Genomic DNA, 17957 nt, shown 5'->3' on the forward strand with positions numbered 1-17957 from the left:
CTGGGTACTCCTGAAAACCTCCTTATCTCCCAGGTGTCTGGAGATGGCATCCAGCACAAGCTGTTCCATCACCTTACCTGGGACAGAGGTGAGGCTGACTTGCCTATAATTTCCCAGGTCTTCCTTCTTGCCCTTTTTGAAGACCGGACTGACACTGGCCGTCCTCCACTCTTTAGGCACCTCCCCAGTTCTCCAGGACCTCTGATAGATTACAGAGAGCGGCTCAGCAACGACCTCCGCCAGCTCTCTCAGCACCCACGGATGCGACCCATCAGATCCCATGGATTTACAGACCTTAATGTTTCCTAGGCACTCACGGACCACCTCTTCCCTGACTAAAAGGGAAATCTCCCATTCCCCAGTCTCTCTCATCAACCTCCAGTGACTTGCGGAATCAAATTCTATAACCCAGAGATGGGTTATAAAGCAGGTCTGTTTATTCCAGCGCCAGGTGCAAGGGGGATAGCTCCTCCAAACTTGCACACTGACTTGTAAAATCATGACACAGTTATAGGTACATTTAATACATAGTCAATGATTTATTGGAATTCTGATACATAGTCAATAGTTCTCGGAATTCTGATCCACATCCAATAGCTCTTTAGCATGCAGACCCCCCTTGTTCTTATCAGGGGGATGCAACTCCTCTTCTGGTATTTACATTATCTATTCTCCTCCTTGCCTGATGTTGTCCATGAGGTCTCATTCCTTATCTGCATCCTCCCTGCTCTCTCAGGCCCCTTGTTTCTTTTACTTTTTACCTTTAATTTTCTTTTACTTATTTCTACAAACTACCTTTAAGTTTCCTTTACTTGTTTCTATAAACTACCTTTAAGTTCCCTTTACTTATTTCTACAAACTGCCTTTAAGTTTCCTTTTCTTCTTTCTATAAACTACCTTTAAGTTTCCTTTACTTGTTTCTATAAACTACCTTTAACTATCCCCCTTTTAGCCCCCCTTTATTCCGAATTCCAGCAGAGCATCTGTTTCCTGCTTCACTGTTCAACAGGGGCTACAGGGGGCTCCGAGGGGATACGGGGGCTCTATAGGAGCCTACAGAGGGAGCTGTATAGGTTCCATCGGAGCTCTGCGGGCTCTATGGGGCTGTAGAGACTCTATGAGGGACACGGGGAATCTACGGGGGGGCTGAAGGGGGCTCTGTGGGGGCTCTAGGGCGGATATAGGGAGGCTGCGAAGGGCTGTATCGGCCCTATAGGAGCCATAGGGCACCGAGGGGGCGGGGCTATGAAGGGGGCGGGCTAATCACTTCCGGTGCGGCCCGCAGCGCCATGTTGGGGCCTTGGGGGCGGCTGTTGGCGGCCCTCAGCCCACAAACCTCTTCCGCTCCCCCGGCGCTCCGCTCCCTGCACCGTTCCCCCCCCTCCGCCCCACGCCGCCAGGTGAGGCCTCTCCGGTTTCCCCCCATTATCCCCAATGGGTCCGTGCCGTAACCCGCTCCCCCGGAGGGGACGCGTGCTCTGCGGAAATGGGTCCCCCTGGGAAACGCGATCCGCTTCACTGCCGTTCCGCCCTCGCTTTGGTTCTTACGGCCCTACAGGGGAGGGGGGGGTGTCCTCAGAGGGGTGGGGACGTGTCAGCTGTGTCTCCACGGAGGGCTGTGTGTCCCCCCCCTACAGGTGGAGCTGCTGCTGCTGCTGCTCGAGTACCCCCGTGAAGCATGCGGGGGTCCCGGGGGGGTCCCGGCGGTATACGAGGCTCTACTGGAGCTGCTGACTCTGCCCCACAACCCTCCGGGTCACCCCCGGGCTCTGCTCCTTCTGGCCACCGTCACCGTCCTATTGGCCACCGGCACGGGGGGGTCCGTGGGTGTCGTTGCCCCCTTTGTGACCCTCCTGCTGCAGGAAGCCGAGGGGGTGAAGCAGGGGGGGGCCCCGGCGGCAGCAGCTGAGTGTCTGCGGGAGCTGCTGAGGGGCCGGGGGCCGGGGGACCCCCCCAGGATGTTGCCTTGTGGGGCTCGGAGGTCCCTGCTGTGTCGCTTGGCTGTAGCCTCTGCCATTCAGCCCCTGGTGCTGCTGCTGGTGGAAGGTGAGAAGCTTTGGGGGGGGATGAACCTTATGGGGGGGGGGCTCTGCATTGTTACTGGGGAGGGTCTGGGGACTGAATTTGGGTGATGGGACCCCAGGGATCCTCACGTTGGTAATGGAAAGGATCCATGGGAATCCCATTATGGGGTGGGGGGGGCGGGAAGGGGATGCAGGGCATCCCGTGGTGGGATTGGGGATGAATCTTATGGGGGGGCTCTGCATTGGTAATGGGGAGTGTCTGGGGGCTGAATTTGGGGTGATGGGATCCCAGGGATGATCACCTTGGTACTGGAAGGGATCAAGGGATCCATTGGAATCCCATTATAGGGCTGGGGAGAAGGGGCTGGGGGGGGTAATCCAGGGGATCTTAGTATGGATGGACGATCTCACCCCCATCTCTTTTCTTTCTCATCGGATCCTGTTGAATCCTGCCGTGCTGCTGGACCAGATCCTGGAGCATCTCCTGTGTCTGCAGGTGGCTCCTTCCACAACCTGCTGCCAGATCCCGGCCCAGCCTCACACTGTGATCCACTGGGTCCCAACAGCCCTGGGCAGCCTCGTGTCACCGTGGGGCTGAGCTCCTCTGGATCCCAGTGCACCCCTTCCCCTTCTAATGCACCTCCCTGCCATGCAGCCCTTACAGACCCCGGGGGTCCCAGTGTTGTCACATCACTGGATGCTGGGGATCCGCTCCGCATCGCACTGCTGGATCCCAAGGGTCCCCCTGGCAAAGCACTGCTGGATCCCAAGGGTCCCCCTGGCAAAGCACTGTGGGATCCAGACCCCAAGGACCCCCCTCACGGCACCACTTCCAGGGCTCCCAATGATGGAGCACCTCAGGATCCCAGGGGGGACCCCCATAGCAGCCCCTCGGTGGATCCCATCCCCCCCCTTCCACACCACCTCCTTGCCCACTCCTTCCTCCTGACCCCCGCAGCCCAGGCCCAGCTGCTGTGGGTGCTGGGGGGCTCCGAGAAGCCCCCCCCGAGCTCTTCCCCTATTCTAACCCAAGTGCTGCCCACTGCAGAGCCGGCGTTGCTCCACGCCGCCCTCTGGGGGTCCCGGGGGGGTCTTTGCCCCATCCCTGCGTCCTTCCAACACCGCTTGGCTTCCTTAGCCCAGCACCCAGCTCTGCCCCCCTCCCTGCGCCTCTTCTTCCTCCTCTGCCTCGGGACCCCCCCCTCGCCCCCCTTACCCCCCCATTTGTCCGCCAGCCTCTTCCCCACGTTCTGCGACCCCCCCGAGCTTCTCCTGCCCCACTTAGAGCTAGCGGCCGCTGCTTGTTCCGGGGGGTGGGATGAAGGGCAGCGGGGCAGCTGTTGGCTCCGGGCTTTGGTGGTGGGCTTGGCAGCTCGGGGGGCTCCTCCCGGTGTTTTCTGCCGGGCTCTGGTGGCCTTATCTAAACACTTGGGGGGCAGCGGGACCCCCCCCGTCGAGTTGGTCGCAGCCGCCACCTCTTTGCTGCTGCGCTGCCCCCATTTCGCCCCCCAGATCTTAGAGGCCGCGGGGGGGGCGGGGGGCTGGGGGGGGGCTCTGGGCGCCGCTTTGAGGCAGGGGGTGCTGGGGGCGCCCCCCCCCCGAAACGAGGGGGGGCTGCGGGGGTACCTGAGAGTATTGGCTCGGGCGCCCGGCCCCCCCCGGCCCAAAGCGTGCAGCCGCTACCTGCGGCGTTTGGCCGCCCGGAGCCGGGGGGGGGACGGAGAGTGGAGGGGGGGGCAGGGGGTGCTGAGCGCTGCCGCCCCCCTGCTGCCCCACGGAGCTCCTCCGTTAAGCCCACACAGCGTCGGGGGGGGGGACATCGACGTCGGCGACCGGGCTGCGCTTCACGCCGCTTTAACGACCGCTTTGGGTCCCCCCAAGTTGGGCACCGTCTTGGCCGCCCCCCCGCTCCGCCTTCCCCCCCATCGGATAACCACGGAAGGGGGGGGGTCGGCTCTCAGCCTCCGCTCTGTCCCCCCTCCTTTCCGCCTCCATCGCCTCCCCGACCCCCCCCCGCCGCTCCCCCCGCCTTTCGGTGCCCCCCGGGATCCCCGCGGTTACGGGAGGGCTTTGGCACGATGGGGAGCCCCGGGGGGGGGGTTACGGCTTTGCCTCCGTTTGGAGCCCGACGACGCGACCCCCCCTCATCGCCTCCACGTCCTGGCGCTGCTGCTGCAGGTGGGGGGGGGGGCTCAGGGCCGCTCGGTGCGGTTGGGGTCGGGGGGAGCAGAATTAAGGCTCACCCTGCGCCCCTCCCGCTCCCTCCCCCCCCTCCTCCCGGTCAATGCCGTATTCAGCTCCTCGGGGGGGAAGGGGGGGGTCTCCGTCTCCTCTTTGCCCCCCCTTCCTTTACCCGTAGCGGCTCAATTGCGACCGTTGGCCGTCCCCCCACCTTGGGACGCCTCCAGGCGACGCCGCATGTTCGACGCCATGTGGGAAACGCTGGGGGGGGGACCCGAAAGCCGCTTGGTGTGGGAAGGGGTTCGACCCCCCGCCGCCATCACCCCCTTCGTGTTGGATGAAGGGGACGGAGATGGGGGGTGGGTGGCGGCCGCCTCGTTGCCCCCCCGCGGTCTGGCCCTAATTTGGGGCAGGGAGGGGAGAGTGGACGTGCGGTGTCAGCGCTGGGGGGCTCTGGTGCCTTTGGGTCGCCTATTGAGGGGGGAGGCTTGAGGGCAGCACACGGGCTGGTTCCGGAACGTATCTATGGGGCTGGGTCGGTTCTGGGTTGGGGGGGAAAAAGGAGGGGTGTTTCTCAGGAGGTTTTCTCTGTAAATGGGAACGATGCAGATTGGAGTGTTGAGTTTTGTGTTCCGTAAGGATTCGGATGCGCGGTTCCGCTCCGGTTCTGCTGACCCGACTTCGTTTCGTTGTGGTCAAGAGAGCGAAGAGCTCTCTGCTGCCACCGCGTGGCCAAAGAGCGGAACTGCACCCCGGTGTCACCCCAAACTGACCCCCCCATCGCCACCGCAGCGATGTCGCCCCCTAAGGGATACCCCAACATAACCCCAACTTAACCCCAACTTGACCCCCAAGCGTCACCCCCCAGCAACAAAAGCAGCCCTCCCTCCCTGATAGCAACCCCCAGTGATACCCCAACGTCACTCCTAACATCGCTCCCCAACATTACTCCAGCGTTATCCCAACTGCATCACACCAGTGTCACCCCAATGTCACCCCAACACCATCACCCCAGCATCACCCCAACACAGCCCCAATGTCACCCCAACGTCATCCCTATGTCACCCCAATGTCACCCCAACAGCATCACTCCCGACATCACCCCAGTGTCCTCCCAATGACCGACCCCCAGCTCACCACAGCCTCCCTTTTGGGGTTATAGGGAGCAATAAGACCCTCAGTACCCCATAGCAGATCAATCCATGCCCCACTTGCTGTTATCTGATGGCTGTTTGCTGGCTGGCTCTTGCTCCATTCAACCACCACTGTCTGGGCCCATCCTCCAGTCAGTTCCTCACCCAGCTCAGAGTGCACCAATGCATGCCAATGACCCCAAATGACCCGAAATCCCCCCAAATGACCGTCAAATGATCCTGTAAGTGCCCCCAAATGGGCTGCAGCTTCCTCAGGAGAAACCCATGGCGGATGGTGTGGAAGTTTTGCTGATGTCAATGCAGACCAACAGACACCAACAGCCTCAGCTGTCACCTCCCCCAGCACTCATGGATGGATCCCATCCGGCCCCATGGACTCGTGGTGCTGCAGGTGGAACAGCAGGACTCTGTTTCCTCTTGAATCGTGGGGGTTTGCTCTGCTCCCCATCCCAGACAGCCAAGTCAGAGAGCAGAGAACCCATCAAGAGCCTTTTTGTCCCCCTTTTTCCCTTCACATCCCTTACCCACTGCAGCCTTGGCTTCCCTGAAGCTGCTCTCCCCATACACTGCTGGAAGGGGCCTTAAAGCCACAACTACCAGCCCTGGGGCTCAGGGTTTGGTGACAGGGATGCACCACTGGGCATTGGGGTGCATCTAAAAGGGCTTCAATCTTTGGTCCTTGGGTTCAGGCCTTTGAACGGGGTTCACCCTTTCATTCCTTGGGGTTATCATAGTATCATAGTATCATAGTCTCGTGCGGGTTGGAAGGGACCTTAGAGATCATCGAGTCCAACCCCCCGGGATTCGAGCCTCCTATGCAGCAGAGCGGCACTTCTACCACTTGCGCCACAGGGGGGATTATACACTTTGCTGACCCATTTGGCATCAGGGTTCTGCTTTTAGTTGCCATTTCTTCCCCGTTTTCCATCTCTATCCCCCTCCAGGGCTCCATAGCAGAGACACTTTGCTGCAGCCTTCATCTATAAACTTCATCTGTAAACTTCATGTATGAACTTCATATGAAAGCAGAAGAGAAGCATGCAGACCAAGCAGCATCTGAGTGCAGAATGGATGCTGCCCATCCCATCTCTCTTCCTATCTACGTCTGCTCTCACTCTGTGCTTTTCAAGGGGGGAATCTTCCCCCATCTCCAAAGCAAAGGGTCCCAACCTCCAAACTGAGGGGAATAATGATATGGATTTTATTGAGGGATTTCTTAACAACTAACAACAACCAATTGGGGGTAACATTGGCTAATGGGTTAATATGGGCTAATTACAATTAGAGGCTGTTCTTATAGGCCATGGCTGCTCTGATGAGCCATAGAATGAAAGAAGACCAAGAGTAGAGACAGAAGACAGGGAAGGAGGGACAGAGAGGCAGCAAAGCGAGGCAGTTCAGCGCTGGTAGATCCATCCACGTCCTGCTGTCGGGTGCGGATCTTCAGTCTGATGGGCCATCAGAGGTTTGTTGTTTGACAGCGACTCCCGATGACAGTCCAGACTGATTTCCAGCAAGTCCAACGTGGTGGCACTCAGCCGCCTGCCAGCACTGCCCCACTGCTGTGCCTGGGGGCAGGAGCACAGGAGAGGCCCCTTCCGTGGGGACAGAGCCCTGTCCCCTATCCCAGCACGCAGCCCCGAGCTGGGAGGGGTTACTGAGCTGGGTGGTCAGATGGGCAGCAGCCCATCACAGCCCACACGCAGGGTCCTGCTCGCAAAGTACGCCACGGAAGCGTACATTGGCTGGGGCAGCACCCGCAGCAGGAGCCGATAGAGCAGCTCCTGGTCATAGTGCTGGGCGTAAAATAGGGCAGAGCCCAGCACAGCAATGAGCAGCAGCTGGAGGCAGACGAAGATGAGGCAGATGGTCCTGTGGGGTGAAAGAGGGTCGGGAATGAGGCGTCCCTGCCCCATGGCAGCACAGCCCCATATGGTGCCAAAGGGGCTGCAGAGGGGTCCAGGCCATCAGCACATTGATGGGAACCCGGCTGCTGTTGGCAAAGAGCAATGAGGGGATACTCACTGCATCCAGAAGGAGAAGCCACGTCTCCTCGCCCGCTCTTTCTTCTCCATTGCCCCCCTGACTCCCCCTGTCCCTCTGTCGCTGCCTACCAGCCCCCCATTGCCCCACTGACAGCCCCCCATCAGCCATTGGAGGTCCCCATTGCCCCCCATTACCCCTCATCCCCCCCATAGCCACTTATTACCCCCCTAATACACCCCCTTGCTCCCCATTGCCCCCCTGACGCCCCCCAAGAGCCCCTTATTTCCCCCCATTGTCCCCCCATTCCCTCCCATTGCCCCCCATTGCTCCCCTTACAGCCCCTTATTGCCCCCTAACAGCACATTATTGCTCCCCATTGCCCCGTATTACCCTCCCATTGCCCCCCTTACAGCCCCTTATTGCTCCCCATTCCCTCCCATTGTTCCGCATTGCCCCCCATTGCCCCCCTTACAGCCCCCCATTGCCTTCCATTGCCCCTCATTGCCCCCCAACAGCCCCTTATTGCGCCTTAACAGCCCCTTATCAGCCCCTTAAATGTCCCCCATTCCCTTCCATTGGCCCCAAACAGAACCCCATTCCCCCCCATAGCCCCCCATTGTATCTCATTGCCCCCCATTGTCCCCCATTGCCCCCCATTGCCCCTCATTCCCCCCCATAACCCCTTCATGCCCCCCATTGCCCCCCATTCCCTCCCATTGCACCATATTGCCCCCCATTGTATCTCGTTGCCCCACATTACCCCCCATTATATCGCATTCCCCACCACTGCCCCTCATTGCCCCCAACAACCCCTTATTGCCCCCCATTGCCCCCCGTTAACTCCACATTGCCCCCCCTTAACTCCACATTCCCTCCCATTGCCCCTCACTGCCCCCCTTACAGCCCCTTATTGCCCCTTGTTGCCCCCCATTACCCCCTAACAACCTGTTTTTGTCCCCTTACAGCCCCTTATTGCCCCCCATTACCCCCCATTACCCCCTGCTGCCCCCCATTGCCCCCCATTGTATCTCATTGCCCCCCATTACCCCCCATTGCTACCCATTACTCCCCCATTGCCTCCCATTGCCCCCCAACAGCCACTTATTGCCCCCCATTGCCCCCCATTGCCCTCCTTACAGCCCCTTATTGCCCCCCATTACCCCTTATTGCCCCCCTGCCTGCCCCCTATTGCTCCCCATTACCCCCCATTTTCCCCATTACCCCCCTGACTCCCCACTGTGTCCCTGCGTTGCCCCTCATTGCCCCAATTACCCCCCATTGCCCCTTATTGCCCCCTCATTACCCCCCATTTTCCCCATACAAGCCCCCCATTCCCTCCCATTGCCCCCCATTGTATCTCATTGCCCCCCATTGCCCCTCATTACCTTTCTGCCAGCCCCCCATTGCCCCTATTTCTCCCCCCATTGGCCATTACAGCCCCCATTGACCCCCATTCATCCATGTTGGACTTTGCAGCCCCCCTGGTGCTCTCTATTGCCCCTTATTGCCCCCATTACCCCCCATTGCCCCCCATTCCCTCCCATTGCCCCCCTTACAGCCCCTTACTGCCCCTCATTGCCCCCCATTGCAACCCATTGCCCCCATTGTCTCCAAATGCCCCATAATGCCCCCCATTGCCCCCATAGCTCCCCAATGCCCCCCATTGCACGCATTAAACCCCATCGCCCCCCATTGCACCTCATTGCCCCCCATTGACCCCATCTCCCCCCATTGGCCATTAGAGGCCCCCATAGCCCCCCAAAGTCCCCCATTGGCCCTCAATGCCCTTGTTGGGGCAGGAGGTGGGACTTGTGGGGCAGGAGGTGGGACTTGTGGGGCAGGAGGTGGCACTTGTGGGGCAGGAGGTGGCACTTGTGAGGCGGGAGGTGCCACTTGTGGGGCAGAAGGCGGCACTTGTGGGGTGAACAAGGAAGTTGTGGGGCAGGAGGTGGCACTTCTGGGGCAGGAGGTGGCACTTGTGGGGCTGGAGGTCTCACTTATGGGCAAGAGGTGGCACTTGTAGGGCGGGAGGTGGCACTTGGGGGCAGGAAATGGGACTTGTGGGGCAGGAAATCACAGAATCACACAGAATCACAGAATGACCCGGGTTGGAAGGGACCTCAAGGATCATGTAGTTCCAACCCCCTGCCTGGCAGGGCCACCAAACATACACCTTTATTAGATCAGGTTGCCCAGAGCCCTGTCCAACCTGGTCTTGAACACCTCCAAGGACGGGGCATCCACAACCTCCCTGGGCAAGAAATGGCACTTGTGGGGCAGGAGGTGGAAGTTGTGGGGTGGGAGGTGGCACTTGTGGGGCAGGAGTTGGAAGTTGTGGGCAGGAGGTGGCTTTTGTGGGGCAAGAAATGGCACTTTTGGGGCGGGAGATAAAAGTTGTGGGAAAGGAATTGGCAACTTGAGGCGGGAGGTGGCACTTGTGAAGCAGGAGGTCGAAGTTGTGGGGCAGAAGGTGGCACATGTGGGGTAGGAGGTGGAAGTTGTTGGGAAGGAGGTTGAAGTTGTGGGGAAGGAGGTGGCACTTGTCGGGCAGGAGGTGGCACTTTTGGGGCTGGAGGTGGAAGTTGTGGTGCAGGACGTGGCACTTGTCTGGCAGGAGGTGGAACTTTAGGAGCAGGAGATGTCAATTTTGGGGAGGAGTTGGCACTTTTCGTGCGGGAGATGGCACTTGTGGGGCAGGAGGTGTCACTTGTGGGGCAGGATGTGGAACTAATGGGGCTGGAGGTGGAACTTATGGGGCAGAAAATGGCACTTGTGGGGCAGGAGGTGGCACTTGTAGGGCGAGAGGTGGAACTTGTTGGGCATCAGGTGGCAGTTGTGGGGCAGAAGGTGGCACTTGTGGGCAGGAGGAGGCACTTGTGGTAAAGGAGGTTGAAGTTGTGGGGCAGGAGGTAGCACTTTTTGAGTAGGAGGTGGAAGTTGTGGCACTTGTGGGGCGGGAGGTGGCACTTGTGGGGCGGGAGGCGGCACATGTCAGCTGCGGCTGAGACCACCAGACGCCGCCGTGGAATGTCTGAGCTTAACGGAGCCCGCCGGGAGCGGTTGGACCGTGCCGGCGCACTCGAGCCGCCACCGTTGATACGGCCGGATGCCGCCGCGGAAAGTCTGAGCCGAGCGGAGCCTGCAGGGAGAGGTTGGACCGTGCCGGCGCACTTGAGCCGCCGCGGCTGAGACCCCCGGACTTCGCCGCAGAATGTCCGAGCCAAGTGGAGCCTGTCAGGAGAGGTTGGACCGTGCCGGGGCACTCGAGCCGCCGCGACTGAGACCCCTGGACGCCGCCGCGGAACGTCCGAACCGAATGGAGCCCGTAGGGAGAGGTTGGAAGGTGCCAGCGTTCTCGAGCCGCCGCCTCTGAGACCCCCGGACTCCGTGGCAGAACGTCCGAACCGAAAGGAGCCTGCCGGGAGAGGTTGGACCGTGCTGGAGCACTCAAGCCATCGCGGCTTATACCCCCAGACGCCGCCGCGGAACGTCCGACCTGAACGGAGACTGCCGGGAGAGGTTGGATCGTGCTGGCGCACTCGATCCGCCGCGGCTGAGACCTCCAGACGCCGCTGCGGAACGTCCGAGCCGAGCGTAGCTTGGAGAAAGAGGTTGGACCGTGCTGGAGTCATCGAGCCGTCACGGCTTAGAGCCCCGACGTGGCCGCGGAACGTCTGAGCTGATTGGAGCTTGCCATGGAGCGGTTGGACCGTGCCGGGGCACTCGAGCCGCCGCGGCTGAAATCACCGGACGCCGCCGCGGAACGTTGGAGTCGATCAGAGCCCTCCAGGAGCGGTTGGACCATCCCGGCGCAGTGAAGCCTCCGCGGCTGAGACCCCCGGACGCCTCCGCGGAATGTCCGAGCAAAGCGGAGACCGCTGGGAGCAGTTGGAACATCCTGGCACTTGTGGGTCAGGAGGTGGAAGTTGTGGGGTAGGAGCTGGGACATGTGGGGCAGGAGGTGGCACTTGTGGGGCAGGAGATAGATGATGTGGGGGAAGAGGTGGCACTTGTGAAACGGGATGTGGCACTTGTGGGGCAGGAGGTGGCACTTGTTGGGCGGGAAGTGGCACTTGTGGGGTGGGAGGTGGCACATGTGGGGCAGGAGTTGGTACTTGTGGGACAGGAGGTGGCACTGGTGGTGGAGAAGTTGGCACTTGTGGGGCGGGAGGTGGAAATTCTGGGGCAGGAGTTGGCACTTGTGGGGAAGGAGGTGGCACTTTTGGGGCACCAGATGGCACTTGTGGGGCAGGAGATGGCATTGTGGGGCAGGATGTGGTACATGTGGTGCTGGAGGTGGCACTTGTGGAATGGGAGGTGGATGCTGTGGGGCAGGATGTGGCACTTGTGGGGCAGGAGGTCACTCTTGTGGGGCGGGAGGTGGCACTTATGGGGTGGGAGGTGGCACTTATGGGGCGGGAGGTGGCACTTGTGGGGCAGGAAGTGGCACCAGTGGGGCAGGAGGTTGGTGATGTGGGGGGGAGGGGGCACTCGAGGGGTAGGAGGGGGAAGTTGTGGCGCAGGAGGTGGAAGTTATGGGGCAGGAGGTGACACTTGTGCTGGAGGTGGCACTTCTGGGATGGGACATGGTTGTGGGTCAGGATGTGGCACTTGTTGGGTGGAAGGTGGCACTTTTGGGGTGGGAGATGGCACTTGTGGGGCACGAGGTGGCACTTGTGGGTCGGAGGTTGACACAAGTGGGACAGGAGGTGGAAGTTGTGGGGCGGGAGGTGGAATTTGTGGGCAGGAGGTGGCACTTGTGGGGGAGGAGTTGGTAGTTGTGGTGCGGGAGATGGATGTTTTGGGGCAGGAGGTGGAAGTTGTGGGGCAGGATGTGGCTCTTGTGGGGCAGGAGGTGGCACTTGTGAGACAGTATGTGGCACTTGTGAAGTGGGAGGTGGCACTTGTTGGGCGGGAGGTGGCACTTGTGGGATAGGATGTGGCAATGTGGGGCAGGAGGTGGCACTTGTGGGGCAGGAGGTGGCACTTGTGGGGCTGGAGTTAGCACTAGTGTGGCAGGAGGTGGCACTTGTGGGGCAGGAAGTGGCACTTGTGGGGCAGGAGGTGGATGATGTGGGGGAAGAGGTGGCACTTGTGGGGCAGGAGGTGGCACTTGTGGGGCAGGACGTGGAACTTGTGGAATAGGATGTGGCAATGTGGGGCAGGAGGTGGAACATGTGGGGCAGGAAGTGGCACTTGTGGGCAAGGAGATGGCACCTGTGGGGCTGGAGGTGGCACTTCTGGGCTGGAAAGTGGCATTTGTGGGGCAGGAGTAAGCAGTAGTGGGGAAGGTGGTGGCACTTGTGGGGCAGGAGGTGGCACTTGTGGGGCAGGAGGTGGCACTTGTGGGGCTGAATATGGCACTTGAAGGGCAAGAGGTGGAATTTTTGGGGCAGGAGCTGGCACTTGTGGGGCAGGAGGGGGCACTTGTGGGGCATCTGGTAGCGCTTGTTTTGCAGGAGATGGCACTTGTGGGGTGGGAGGTGGCAGCTGTGGGGCAGGAGGTGGAAGTTGTGGGGCGGGATGTGGCAGTTGTGGGGCAGGAGGTGGCTCTAGTGGGGCAGAAGGTGGCACATATGGGGCAGTATGTGGCACTTGTGGGGCAGGAGGTGGAACTTGTGGGGCAGGAAGTGGCACTTGTGGGGCAGGAGTTGGATGATGTGGGGCAGGAGGTGGCACTTGTGGGATAGGATGTGGCAATGTGGGCAGGAGGTGGAACATGTTGGCGGGAGGTGGCACTGGTGGGGCAGGATGTGGCACTTGTGGGGCAGGAGGTTGCACTTGTGGGGCAGGAGGTGGCACTAATGTGGAGGGAGGTGGCACTTGTGGGGCATGAGTTGGCACTAGTGTGGCGGGAGGTGGCACTTGTGGGGCAGGAAGTGGCACTTGTGGGGCGGGAGGTGGTTGTTTTGGGGAAGAATGTGGCACTTCTTGGGCGGGAAATGGCACTTGTGGGGCAGGAGGTGGAAGTTGTGGGGCAGGATGATGAAGTTGTGGGGCAGGAGGTGGAACTTGTGGGGCAGGAGGATGAAGTTGTGGGGCAGGAGGTGGCAATTGTGGGGCAGGAGTTGGTAGTTGTCGGGAGGGAGTTGAAAGTTGTGGGGCAGGAGGTGGCACTTGTGGGGCAGTATGTGGCATTTGTGGGGCTGGAGGTGGCACTTGTGGGGCAGGAGGTGGCACTTGTGGGGTAAGAGGTGGCACATGTGGGGCAGGAAGTGGTTCTTGTGGGGCAGGAGGTGGCAATTCTGGGTCAGGAGGTAGCACTAGTGAGGCGGGATGTGGCACTTGTGGGGCAGGACGTGACACTTGTGGGGCAGGAGGTGGATGTTGTGGGGTGGAAGGTGGCACTTGTGGGGCAGGAGTAGGCACTAGTGTGGCGGGTGGTTGCTATTTTTTGGGCAGGAGGCTGGCACTTGGGCAGGAGGTGGAACTTGTGGGACAGGAAGTGGCACTTGTGGGGCAGGAGGTGGCACTTGTGAGGCAGGAGATGGAAGTTGTGCGGCAGAAGGTGGCACTTGTGGGGCAGGAGGTTTAAGTTGTGGGGCAGGAGGTTTCACTTGTGGGACAGATGGTAGCAGTTTTTGGGGCAGGAGGTGGAAGTTGTGAGGCACAAGGTGGCGCTTGTGGGGCAAGAAGTGGAACTTGTGGGGCATGTGGTGGCACTTGTGGGGCAGGAGGTGTCACTTGTGGGGCAGCAGGTGGAATTTGTGGGGCACGAGGTGGCACTTGTGAGTCGGGAGTTGGCACTAGTGGGGATGAAGATGGCACTTGTTGGGCAGGAGTTGGTAGTTGTGGTGCGGGAGATGGATATTTTGGGGCACAAGGTGGAAGTTGTGGGGCACGAGGTGAAAGTTGTGGGGCAGGAGGTGGCAGGTGTGGGTCAGGAGTTCGTACTTGTCGGGAGGGAGTTGGAAGTTGTGGGGCAGGAGGATGAAGCGGGGTAGGAGGTGGAACTTGTCGGGCAGGTGGTGGCACTTGTGGGGCACGTGGTGGCACTTGCGGGGCAGGAGGTGGAAGTTGTGGGGAAGGAGGTGGAAGTTGTGGGGTATTAGGTGGCAAATGTGGGGTGGGATTTGGCACTAGTGAGGCAGGAGGTGAAAGTTGCGGGGCGGGAGGTGGCACTTGTGGGGCAGGAGGTGGCACTTGTTGGGCGGGAGATGGTTGTAGTGGGGCAGGAGGTGGCAGTTGTGGGGCAGGAGGTGGCAGTTGTGGGGCAGGAGGTGGCAGTTGTGGGGAGGAGGTGGCACTTGTGGGGCAGGAAGTTGCTCTTGTGGGGCAGGAGGTGGCACATGTGGGCAGGAGGTTGCACTTGTGGGGCATGAGATGGCTGTTGTGGGGCAGGAGGTGGCACATGTGGGCAGGAGTGGGCACTTGTGGGGCAGTATGTGGCACTTGTGAGGCAGAAGGTTGCACTTGTGGGGCGGGAGGTGGCACTTGTGGGGCAGGAGATGGATGATGTCGAGGGGAGGGGGCACTTGTGGGGCAGGAGTTGGAAGTTGTGGGGCAGTGTCACAGTTTAAACTAAACAAAAAATCCACCTGCGTCCGTGACAAGTCCCGTGACCTGTCGTGTTGTTCTCTGGGAGATGTAGTCTTCTTCTGTAAGTTGCACATTCAGTAAAATTATCCATGCTTTATATGATGTTATGATGTGGAATACTGATAGCAAAATTACATTATTAAACCATGACAAACAGCTTAGTGAGCAACAGTCAGAATTACTCAACAGCTACGTAGCGTGTAAATGTAACTGATAACTGCTAATCCAGCTGTCCTAGGGGTGATGGGGAAGTGAACGTCTCAATATTAAACTTGACATCAGTGTTAATTATTATCTTTCAGTTTGTGAAAGAAATAGAGAACGAGAAGAGAATGAGACTCCTACAGTTCGTTACTGGAACGTGCAGATTACCAGTGGCAGGATTTGCTGACCTCACGGGTAACGAGCCCTCTTTAAACCATTTTATGCTCATGTTTATTCCTTTTTTTTTTTGTTAATAAGGACCAAGGTGTGTGTTTAAGGGTAATTTTTAATGAATTGATATGGAATCCTTTTTCCGAGTCTTGCATATTGGTAGAGCTGTGACAGAAAAAGGGATGGAGGCAATGTGAACACGCCTTGCATCAGCGACTTGATCCATGGTTTGGACGTGGTCCTGGCAGGGCAGCCTGCTCTGGGTATCCCTGCTTGATCAGAGTGGCAGGACTAGGTAAACTCCAGAGATTCCTTCCAGTACCAAACCAACGATGTCATTCAGTGGTTGAATTTCTTTGAAAACCGCTTCATATTTATGCATTTCACTACGTGGATTTCTTCAGAGGGATGTAGTGAGAGACAGATGTCTCTGTGCTCTGCAAGTAGTTATAGTCTTGTTTTCTCTTCAAGCCTTTCACGCTCTGTTGTCATCTATTACCTACTGGTCTACACGGGCAGTTAGACCTAAGAATTCCTTGTTTGATTTTTGTACAGGGAGCAACGGACCCCAGAAATTTTGCATTGAGAAAGTTGGAAAGGAAAACTGGTTACCTGGAAGTCCCACCTGGTAAGTACAAAGGATCAAACTCTGCTGTGGTTCTGTTCTTACGGATGGCAATCTACTTTGAGGTTTTAGGAAGTGGGTGTGATATGGAAGTGTCTGAGACTGTGTGAAAGCAAAGCACTGGGTTATGGCAGTAAGCTCTGCTGAGTAATAGCTGAACTTCTGAAAAGCAGTTTTGTTGTGGAGCTGATTCCATTGTAAATGCCATGCATTTGCACACCACTAAAACATGAAGTAATAAACAGTACTTTTTGCTAAAGACTTTGGGATTGATCTTTCATTATCACCACACCCGATCTTGGCAATGCAAATAAATAGCCACATTCACGCACCCTCTTGGCTGGTTAAAATGTAGCTTCTGCTCAGTTTCTCAGTTATGCTGGTGCTTTGTGAAGATGCTCAGATTTTAACTCTCAGATACAGAAGAGAGATAAGGTGAGACTTGTTACTAAATACGCTGCCAGTTCTGGAAAGTTATCGCTGCTCAGGTGCTTGTTGTGCTTTAACTCTCACTTTCATAGATAAATGCATGTCAAGATACAGCTGTTTTAGACAAATCCAGTTGTACAAATGCAGTTATCCCTCTGAACAAAACAATTCATACGCCTGCATTCCTAATGGATTTCTTGGTGGTTTAAACTGTTGTTCAATACTTAAGGATTCTCTTTGTTTTCAGTTTCAATCGCTTGAACCTTCCACCTTATAAGAATTACGAGCAGCTGAAGGAAAAGCTGTTATTTGCAATTGAAGAAACAGAAGGTTTTGGGCAGGAATAGCTGCGATTTGCACCTTGAGGAATGTGAACTCAACGTGATGTTCCTCTTCGCTTCTTCTGCTTGTTGCACACTTCCTTGTAAAGTAGACTTGACTTGGATTATTTAACAATAGTAGCGTGTAAGTAAATGGATGTTATCCTGAGGTTTTATCCACGTAAACTCTGGATTTCTACCGAGCACTTTCAGAAACCAAAAGAGCAATCAGATATGGTGACAAAGGAATTCTGACCCAAGTAGAGATTTAATACAGCTTTGGGCTCTGCTTTGTTTTACCTTTCATTACTTAGAATGTGTCCTTAACGACTGAGAGATTTTTTACAATAGTTTTGTCTTTCCTTTTTAGTAGCATATTTTGCTACTGATGTACTGGGAAGTTCATTAGTAGCTGCAATGCTGCCGCAACGTTCCTCCCTGCAGGGATTGATGGCCATGGGTGGAATCCTCTTGAGCTCCCCTTGTCCAGGCTGAGCAGTCACTTCTCTCAGGCTGTTGTCATAGAAGAGGTGTTCCGTCCCTTCACCATCATGGTAGCCCTCCATTGGACTCTTTTTAGTGTGTCCAGCTGTCTCTTGTACTGGGAGCCCAGACCCGGACACTGTTCTCCAGGTGCAGCCTCACCAGTGCCGAGTAGAGCAAAAGGAATGGTGCTGAGTAATGGTCCTTACCTGCTCCAAGAGAAGGAGCTAGGGCTGTGATGGGAGCACACTGCTTTATGGCTGACACGGAGATCTGCTAGGAAGAAGGCCTGGTGGGACTGAACACAGATGCAAGGTGGTCCAGCTTTTGTTTCACTGCAGACTCTGTGGGCAGCTGCATGGAGTTATGTACTCGATATAGTTGTGCCCCTGTGGCTTCTTTCTGATGTGCCTGGGAAGTCCCCTTAGAATAGAGTGCTGCCTGAGACAGAAGTCTGATACAACATCACTTGTGTGGGTGGAGTTTTACTATCTCCGTGTTCACGTCTATTATGTGCTTTGTTTTGTTTCAATTCAACTCTCTGTGTGCATGGGCGCAAGTCTGCCTTTGCTAAATCCTTTTCTTGTGGCCTTAGGCAACAATCAAGGGGATCTCGAGCTTCAGCGCTGAGCAAGAAGCACAGCACTCAGGAAGGCCATGAAGGGCTCTGATAAGTTGATCTCCCTCCACAGGTCAACTTTATTTCTTGTTTTTTTTCCCCAGCACTGGGAATGGCTGCTCTGGTGGTTCGTTCCAGGGAAGCGCAGCTGCTTGCATTGCTCTGCTGCACAGCTGCCCTAAAAATAGTTGGAAAGTGGAAAGACAACTGCCTTTCCTATGT

At 57.5% G+C, this 17957-nt stretch overlaps 1 protein-coding gene across 9 annotated transcripts in view; it reads left to right on the forward strand.

The window, feature by feature from the left end:
* Positions 1-1054: 1054 nt before the first annotated feature.
* LOC146752139 (AP-5 complex subunit beta-1-like) overlaps positions 1055-17957 on the forward strand; it is a 68234-nt gene continuing 51331 nt past the window's right edge. For 5 of the 9 annotated variants that reach the window (XM_085532745.1, XM_085532748.1, XM_085532747.1 and 2 more), the window contains exons 1-5: positions 1055-1400; positions 1638-2046; positions 2494-6824; positions 15187-15283; positions 15815-15887. In XM_085532745.1, coding sequence (XP_085388871.1) covers positions 1290-1400; positions 1638-2046; positions 2494-4697 — 2724 coding nt within the window. In that variant the 5' untranslated portion in view covers positions 1055-1289 and the 3' untranslated portion in view covers positions 4698-6824; positions 15187-15283; positions 15815-15887. Of the gene's footprint in view, positions 1401-1637; positions 2047-2493; positions 6825-15186; positions 15284-15814; positions 15888-16560; positions 17809-17957 lie in introns of all 9 variants that reach the window. The other 4 variants (XM_085532750.1, XM_085532749.1, XM_085532751.1 and 1 more) reach the window with 4 other exon arrangements.

Source organism: Coturnix japonica, unplaced genomic scaffold, assembly GCF_054131305.1.
Source record: "Coturnix japonica strain WE unplaced genomic scaffold, WE-NBRP24 Scf050, whole genome shotgun sequence".
Lineage (NCBI taxonomy): Eukaryota > Metazoa > Chordata > Aves > Galliformes > Phasianidae > Coturnix > Coturnix japonica.